The sequence below is a fragment of the Hipposideros armiger genome, unplaced genomic scaffold, assembly GCF_001890085.2.
Source record: "Hipposideros armiger isolate ML-2016 unplaced genomic scaffold, ASM189008v1 scaffold_9, whole genome shotgun sequence".
Lineage (NCBI taxonomy): Eukaryota > Metazoa > Chordata > Mammalia > Chiroptera > Hipposideridae > Hipposideros > Hipposideros armiger.
In genome coordinates this window covers 3684881-3693436 of record NW_017731359.1, presented here as the reverse complement: position 1 = coordinate 3693436, position 8556 = coordinate 3684881, and the positions used below count along the sequence as shown (strand labels likewise).

Sequence of the window (8556 nt, the reverse complement as noted above, 5' to 3'; positions counted from 1 at the left end):
CACAGTGAGCGGCCGTCCAGAAGCTGGCGACTGATCTGCCTCGCCCGGGAAGAGCACAATGATGGTGCCAACTTGGGCCAGTGAAGCAACGTCCTCCCCAACTAGATTGAAGAACAAAACGACAGCAACTTGTCTGTTCCCAATTCCCCAGCACTGTTCCCATCCCCCCAATTCCCCAATAAAAATCTTTAAAAACTAAACAGTATGTATGGTATGATTCACTTTTGTAAAAACACAAAAACTTGTTTATCATTGCCTGGCACATAAAATAGTAAGTACTCAATAAAAACTGTAGAATAATGTTTGAAATGATTGAAAGAGTATATAGGAAAAACAATGGAATTTTCTGCAAATGTTAATTGTACTTATTTCTGTTGTAGCATTTATTTGTTTATAAGTGGTGAGAGATGAGTGAAAATGAAATACTTTGTCATAGAAAGAGGAAGTCATAAATTCAACCATTCCCTGAACTATCTCAAGCTACTAAGAACTTTGTTATCCTTTTGCTCTGAAAGGCAACGTAATAGTTAGGTTATATCATAAAAAAATCTTCCATAGGTTAGGTGCATAAAGCAAACTGGGACATAGTTCCAAAACTAATGGCTTAACACAGCTGAGAATTTTTCGATGTGAGACAGATGAATGGTGGCTGTCTTACTCTTGCTTTGAAACGGCATGCTTAAATACTGGGATGGGAGACCCACCCACTGGTTCGAGATTTTTTAGGAGACAAAACAAGTTATTCTCATCTTCAGAGAGCTTATAGGCAAGTGACTGACTGGGAGGTTACTCTTAAGAGTTTTTGTGCTTTGGTTGAATTTATCTTTAAGACAGGAATGAGCATACTAGTCCTGCTTAAAAGGTTGTAATAAAAAGGAACTACTTAAAAGCATTACTTGGTATTTCAAGTATACAAATTTAGATATGTCAAATAGCTAAATTCTAAATTTGTTAGTAGTAAGTAAATGTTTATTGAGTGTTTACTTTAGGGCAGGGACCGTGCTAAATATAACTTAAAAAAATTATTTTCTGAGTAGGTAATGCTTATTTGATAAAACAATTTCTAAAGGATGTATATGTATAGTTTAAAGTCTTCCTTCCACCCTGTCTCCCAGCTAACACATTCTCTTCAGTGTTTCCAGGAAGATTTTATGCATAGGCACACATATATGTATCTACTTTTTACAACCATAAATGATAACATACAAACTGCAACTCTCTCTTCTTGAGTACAAAGTATTTCATATCTTTATCTCATTTAATACTCCTAATAGTAGTTAAGATAGGTGCTCGTTATCTCTACAAATCAGAAACAAAGATATCTCAGTTTTTAAATAACTTGTTCAGGGTCATATAGCTTGTAAGTTATATTGGGTTGTTGGAAAAGTCATGACGTATTTTTTCTCTGTTTTTCGTTGAGAAAAATGCGTCATGACTTTTCCGACAACCCAATAGATAGAATTTACTTCCTAGGTATGGAAGTAGTTATTTTGATATTACTTATTTATTTTTTTAACTTTTTAATTTTGAAACCATTTCAAACTTACAGAGAAGTTGCCAGAGTAGAATAAAGGATTTCATGTATCCTTTGCCCAGTCTCCTTTCGGGTTTCTGTAGGGGTCTCAGTAATGTTGGCAAAGAAATGGACCCAGGGGCACACATTGTTTTCAGCTGTTTGTCTCTAGCCTCCTTCAGTCTGGAACAATTCTTCATCTTTCCTCGGCTTTCATGACCTTGATATATTTGGAGATCACAGGTCAGTCGTTTTGCACACTACCTCTCAATTTGCAGTAGTCCTAAGTTTCCTCACAATTATCCCCATATTGTGCATTTTTGGCCAGAATATCACAGAAATTATGTTGTGTTCTTCCCATTGCATCCTATCAGGTGGCATACAATGTCGATGGGTTATCACTCCCATTAAAGGGAGAAAAGAGAAAAGAGAGAGGGAGGGGAAAGTAACTTCTGTTGGTTTGCTTTTCAGCGCGTGCTCTGCTCAGTAAATGTCTTTTCCTTGCAGCATCCCGGCGGAGAAGAGGTTCTGCTGGAACAAGCTGGTGCAGATGCAAGTGAAAGCTTTGAGGATGTAGGCCACTCCTTGGATGCCAGAGAAATGCTAAAGCAGTACTATATTGGTGACGTGCATCCGGTAAGAACGAACTGAGCTAGGAGTGCTGATGGAAAGGAACAGCCACAGAACAATGGGAATTCATTCAACCCAGCCATCAGGCTAAATTTTCTCCAAAATCATCTAGCCTTACTGTGCTAAGATACAGCTTCCTGTTTGTAAAGCATCACATGTAGTATTTCTGAAAAGCTAAGGAAACTGGTTTTGGATTTTTTTTAATTGATTGATTTTTGTAATTCAGTTAATAACATTTCTACCTAAAATAGTGGTTTGGTAGTTCTCGCAAATTCCTTCCTAAAGGTGGTAACTATGGACTTTTTAAACCATACAGACCATTCTAACAAGGGACCCTGATATGCTCAGAGTCAGGGGTGGGGGTGGGAGCAGTACCCTTCTACAGACCCTGACGTCTCAGGGAATTCACTACTACCAGAACATAGTCTCAGGTTCCGAGGTTAGAAACAAGCATGTAGTGAGGGTTCATTTGGATATGCCTTAAAATATTTGTTTTCCTCTTTTAACAGAATGACCTTAAACCTGAAAGTGGTAGCAAGGTAAGAAGTCATCTGTTTCTCTTGTGTGTTTCAAGTATTTCTATTTCTATATACTCAAATAGAATTGCTTTTAAAAAAATTACCTTAAGAGAAATGTTTACTTTTCCCCCCAAGCAAAAATCCTATTTTTCAGGAATTTGGACTCAGTACCATCTCAGGAAAAACGAATAACTGAGTCTTGAACAGTAGGAAACATTTTGCTCATGCTTCTATTTGCTTTTTTTAAAAATTGAAACTTGAAAGCCATGCCCCGTATGGTTTTGAAAGAAATTAGTTTATGGGTCCAGTTGTAGAAAAGTGTTTATTTTTCTTACATTAAATAGTACAAGTGATAATAATTGCTTCTGTGTTGGAAAAAGAAGTGGAAGTTGATTTTCTCCTACAAGCCTTAGAATGAGTTGTAGACTGAAGTAATTGACTAGAACAGGCCTTTCTGACCCTATTTCACAAATTTAATCTTTTTATAATATAAGCTCAAAAGGGCCTACACCCTTCCCATTTACTCGGTGATACAGCAAAAACAAAACATTAAATATTTGAAAACCTTAATGTGCACTGCATAATGTACTAGGAAGAAAATATGAAAGGCTTTTTGCCTTCCACAAACTGGGTGGTTCGTCTCCCTTATTCCTTCACAGTTTTCCTTGACTTCTGCCCTTCAGATAGCTATTATGCTACCCTCTGATTTAAAGGGGCAGCAGTTTCATTGCTACTTCAGACATCATGGAGACTATGCTCCTTCCCCTTTTCCTCCTAGCTTCTTGCTTCCCTTTCCTCATTGAGTTGGAATTATTGAACACATTTGGCACCGCAGTTAAAGTTGGTACAGACACAAGAATTCGTTCAACTTGAGACTGCTTGACAGTGTCTGCCATCTGTCGCCCTGCAATCCAGAGTGTTCGTGTAAATTAACTCTTCTGTCCTGCTACACTTTGCTACTCTTAACTGCTGAATTGTTTATGAAGGGGGATGAAATGGTTCTTGAAATGCTTTGTGAGGACTGTTGGTTTGTTTGTCCTCCCCTCCTAACACATGTACTATCCATTCTTGAGTTCTCACTTGTGTAATGAAGGGAAAATTTGAACTAAGCCTGACCTTGTTTATTGAACACGCCTGGCAAACATTCCTGTCAGGGGTCAACATTTGATTCAAGGGAGAGTCCCATTTGTACAGGAGGTGCACCTTGTTTGCCTAGGAGCCATAACCCACTTCTATACAGCAACCACGAAAGCACCTTTATATTAGAACAATATAAAACATATTTTGGGGATTATCGTGTCTAGAAGTCTAAAACTTGCTTATTATTGCTCTTTTTCTTCCTTGGTAGCACAGTTTGTAGGTAGGACCATTCCTAGTAATGGAGAGTAGTGATTTTTAAATTCTGCTCCTCTGTCACCTATATTGGAATCCCTTAGCATTGTTTTCTGAAGTGTGTATTTCCTGGGCTTCCATTTCTACTGATTCATAATCTCTGGAGGTGGGTCTTGGGAATCTACATTCAAAGTAACCCAGGTAGCCAAGCACCAGACTTTTTGCTGAGTGATATGCCCATGTTTTCATTTGAAAACTTAGGGAACTTTAATTCTGTTCTGTGAAAAGCACTGCTTGCCTTCTATAGGCCAAAGAATTAGAGAGGTTTCAGCTAAATTAAAATTGTTGAGCGTTGGACATTTTGTAAGAAATATAGAAAAAGAAACCCTTTCAGTTCACCAAGTTCTGTAATAATTTAGAAGTCTCCAAATGTAGTTTGGCCCCTGACTGGGTTGAACAGTGATTGAAGGCAATGTTTTCAAGGCCCTGTTTTCCTTATGAACGTTGTACCCAAAGAACAGTCTCCATTAAGTAGAGAGCCTGGCGATTGCTTCCAGTTACACTGCTGTACTTCAGGCAGATCAGGCAAGAAAAGCCTTTTGGAAAAATGTCAAGACCACCTACATAGGTCGTCATAGAGCTGTAGTTTAACTTGATTTCAGTTCCAGGAAGAATTTCTTGATCCCTCAGATTTACTTTGCTTGCAGAGGTTTTAAATAGGCACTTCTGTGTCTAGGATGTAGGTGTGTCTTTCTAAAAATTTTTCTGTCTCTGGTTTAAATATTCACCCTGAAGATACAGATTTAAAGTTTATTTCATTAATACTTTCATTTGGTTAAGGGTTTCTGAACCTCTATGAAGTGATTTTTTTTTAAAGCCTAATTAAGAGGTGTCTTCTGCCTTATAGGACAGTTTTCATTTTCCTTCTCCCTTCCTCTATTTCCCCACTTCTCCTCTCATCCATATCTCTTCCCTGCCTGAACCCCCCCCACACCCCGCACCACCACCACCACCATAAGTCAACAGCAGCAGCAACAGCAAAACACCCAAAATATAGCGATTTCAGAATATAAATCAGGGATATTTCCCCAGTTTTTTTGAAGTTACTTTTCATACTGCTTTTGCTGTGACAAAGGTAAATAATGGATAGTCACCATTGTTTTCTTTTGAGATTGATAATACCTGAGGTTCAAGGCCCTGAAATATTACCATACTGAAACTTAAAAGCTTAGAAACTACAGATCTGGCAATAGACGTTTTTCTTACTTGCTTCAGTCAAAGATAACTAACTAGAGTTAAAAACCTTTTAGTCTCGTCCTCGCTGGCTTAGTCCCCATGCTGAGAGCCATCAACCTTCTGTTCATATCTGACCTAACATTTTTCTGATCTGCGTTTGGTTATGGAAACTTGCCTTAGAAACAGACTTAGTGTTCTGTGCCAGTTTGCCTGCCTGCCTACTGTACTGCAAGTAAGCTAGACAGCTTTGTGGTGCATGAACTCTCTTTTTTGATTATGCGTTTACCTCTTGGTTAGCTGTTTTATCACTCAGTCTACCATCAGTTCAGGAAATAAGGTACATACAAATGCTATCCTGACCAAAAAAAGTGGGCACCATTTCATTAATTTATTCAGCAGATATTATCTAGGTGACCATTCAACTGCTTCACTAGTCAAATATCATTGACCATTTTTTTATTTATATTTTTTGAATGGGTAGTATATGATGTACATGGTAGAGAAAAAAAACAAAGTAGACTATAAAAAATGACACTCCCATCAATCTGTCTATAAATAGGCAGACCAACTATTCCTTTCTTAAAAAAAAAATCTCATACACACTGTTCTTCACCTTGTTTCTTTTTACTTAAATGTTTTATGTTAGTGATTGTTCCTTATTGCTTCATAAAGACCTTCCTCATTCTTTTTAATAGATATTTAGTATTCCATATACAAAAGTTTTAATGAGATGACATTTGCTGTAACAGGAATTGATCTGGTTTTTTTAAAAAAAATAAGATTGTCTCTATAAAGGCTTAACATATTTTTTTAAATTAATTTTTTAACTTCAGTTTAACTTTTGAAATCTAGTAAATTTCACATGTTAGAAGCATCTATCTATAGTTCTATTTAAAGGCAGAGACATTTTTTTCTTCCAGATTATACTGACTTTTGTTAAACATACAGTTTTTTTATTATACACATATAATGTATTGTAGATATATAACGTTCTCTTATGGGAGAAAAACTAAAAAGAATACATTGTTTATAACTATGTAATGTAGCTAGTTGGTTGCATTATAGAAATTTCCTTTTAAGAATTGTGTAATATTCCTATCATACTTACAACGTAATTCATTGAATTTTGGAATGGGAGGCAGATGCCTTTTAGATGAGTAGTGATGGTCATTTACCAAAGAATTTTGTCAGGTTACTTCTTTGTTCCCTGCTTTTGTCTAACATTTATGTTTTGTAACAATCATTTGAAATAAAGCATAGAACGTAATGGCAAAATCACTCTTGAAAGACAAAATACCTTTGCTGAGGGATCTCAAGGATTAATGTCTTCTCCTTGTAACACTCCATGTGGTTCTAGAAGGACACCAAATCAGCCCTCCAATATTATAAGTTTTTCATTTCTTAGGTCCCAGTAGAAATCATTTTTTTAGTGTTTTAATTTTTTTCTTCAGCAGTGTCGTATATTATCATATCACAATCTGTTCTTGAGAGTTATATAGAAACTTGTTTTATCTTTTTAAATTATTTTATTTTTAAAATTATTTTTTTCAGTTACAGTTGGCATTAAATATTTTTTCATTAATTTCAGGTGTACAGCATAGTAGTTAGACATTTACGTAATTTAAGAAGTGATCCCCCTGATTAGTCTAGTACCCACCTGACACTATACATAGTTATACCAATATTATTGACTGTATTTCCTATACTTTATATCCCTGTGACTATTTTGTAACTACCAATTTGTACTTTTTAATCCCTTCCCCTTTCTCACCCACCCTCTAAACCCCTCCCCTTGGGCAACCATTAGTTTGTTCTCTGTATCTGTGAGTCTGTTTCTGAAGCTTGTTTTTACAGGGTGTTTTTCATCCTTGAATTTTGCCCTTAATCTATAGAAGGATATTTTTTTCATGACTGGTTTGATTCTAGGGATACATGCTTTACTAGATAGCAATTGTTAAACTATTTTCTCATCTAGAAAGAAACATCAGTGTATTGGAGCCTTCATGAGAATGCTGTCCTCACAATCCATATGACATGGCCATGTCATAATTGGGACTATAAAATGCTGAAATCATGTACTTTTAATACTCAAACTTTTTAGGTTGTAAGATGAACCTAATACTAAAATTCACATAATGATATCTCATACTAAAGTCCACTGTATTATGGGAGAAAAATTATTTCCCGTAGTGTTTGAAGCCAGAAATTCCCAAGTTGTTTTTCGTGTTACTGGTCATATAGATACCATCATGTTCTAAATAAAAAGCTGTAAAAAGTACCAGACCACCCAAATACTCATTAAATTTGCTGAAAGTGTCCTGTGGCTTAAAATTCACTTTTTCTAATTTTAAATACTTAGAATCTTCTTGGAATAGAAAACATCCAGTTTAGGAATTAAAACATAAGTTCCTTATATGCGTTATAATATATTTCTCTTTTATTTAAGCCTTTGAAAGTCTAAATATAAACTATTTAGATTGAAGACATACTTACGATGTCATGTCTATATATTTGAATGCATCATAATCATAATTCTGGCACATCGTTTCCTAAGTTTATATCCTGGTGTCAGAGTACACCATTTTTTTTTTTTATATAAATTGGGGAATTGGGGGAGGGGAACAGTGTTGGGGAATCAGGGAAGGGAACCAGCCAAGTTGTTGTTCTTTAATCTTCGTTGTGGAGGGCACCAGTTGCCATCTGGTTTCCCGTTGGCAGCTCATGGCCTCTAAGTTCAAGGTGCTGTGTTCAATCTTAGTTGCGGGTGGACGTAGCCACCATCCCATGCAGGAGTCGAACCTGGCAGCCTTGTTGTTAAGAGCACATGTGCTCTATCCACTGAGCCATCCAGGTGGCAGCTCAGGTCAAGGTGCCAAGTTCAGTCTTAGTTGCGGGTGGGCGTAGCCCACCATCAAACAGGCAATCTTGTTGTTACACCAGCTGAGCCATCCTGCCACCTGTTGGCAGCTCAACGACAGCGCAGCTCGGGCGCAGCATCACTAGCCCATGTGGGAATCGAACCAGTAGCCCTGTTGTTCAGAGCTCACACTCTTAAGCCAACTCTTAACCAACTGAGCCACTCGACCGGTCCAAGAGTACACCATTTTTTTTTTTTTTAAGATTTTTATTGGGGAATTGGGGGTATGGGAGCAGCGGTGGGGAATTGGGGAAAGGGAAACAGAGAAGTTGCTGTCGTTTTGTTCTTCAGTCTAGTTGTGGAGGACGTTGCTTTCCTGGCCCAAGTTGGCACCATCATTGCGCTCTTCCTGGGTGAGGCAGATCAGTCGCCGGCTTCTGGACGGCCGCTCACGCTGGCTGCTGGCTACA

At 37.3% G+C, this 8556-nt stretch overlaps 1 protein-coding gene and 1 pseudogene across 1 annotated transcript in view; one reads left to right on the top strand and one right to left on the bottom strand.

Moving 5' to 3' along the window:
* Positions 1–1713, bottom strand: part of LOC109388706 (ER membrane protein complex subunit 3 pseudogene) — a 3567-nt pseudogene extending 1854 nt beyond the window's left edge.
* Positions 1–8556, top strand: part of CYB5B (cytochrome b5 type B) — a 29336-nt gene that overhangs the window by 10783 nt on the left and 9997 nt on the right. The window contains exons 2-3 of the mRNA XM_019654592.1: positions 2021–2149; positions 2653–2682. Of these exons, the coding sequence (XP_019510137.1) occupies positions 2021–2149; positions 2653–2682 (159 nt within the window). The remainder of the gene's footprint in view (positions 1–2020; positions 2150–2652; positions 2683–8556) is intronic.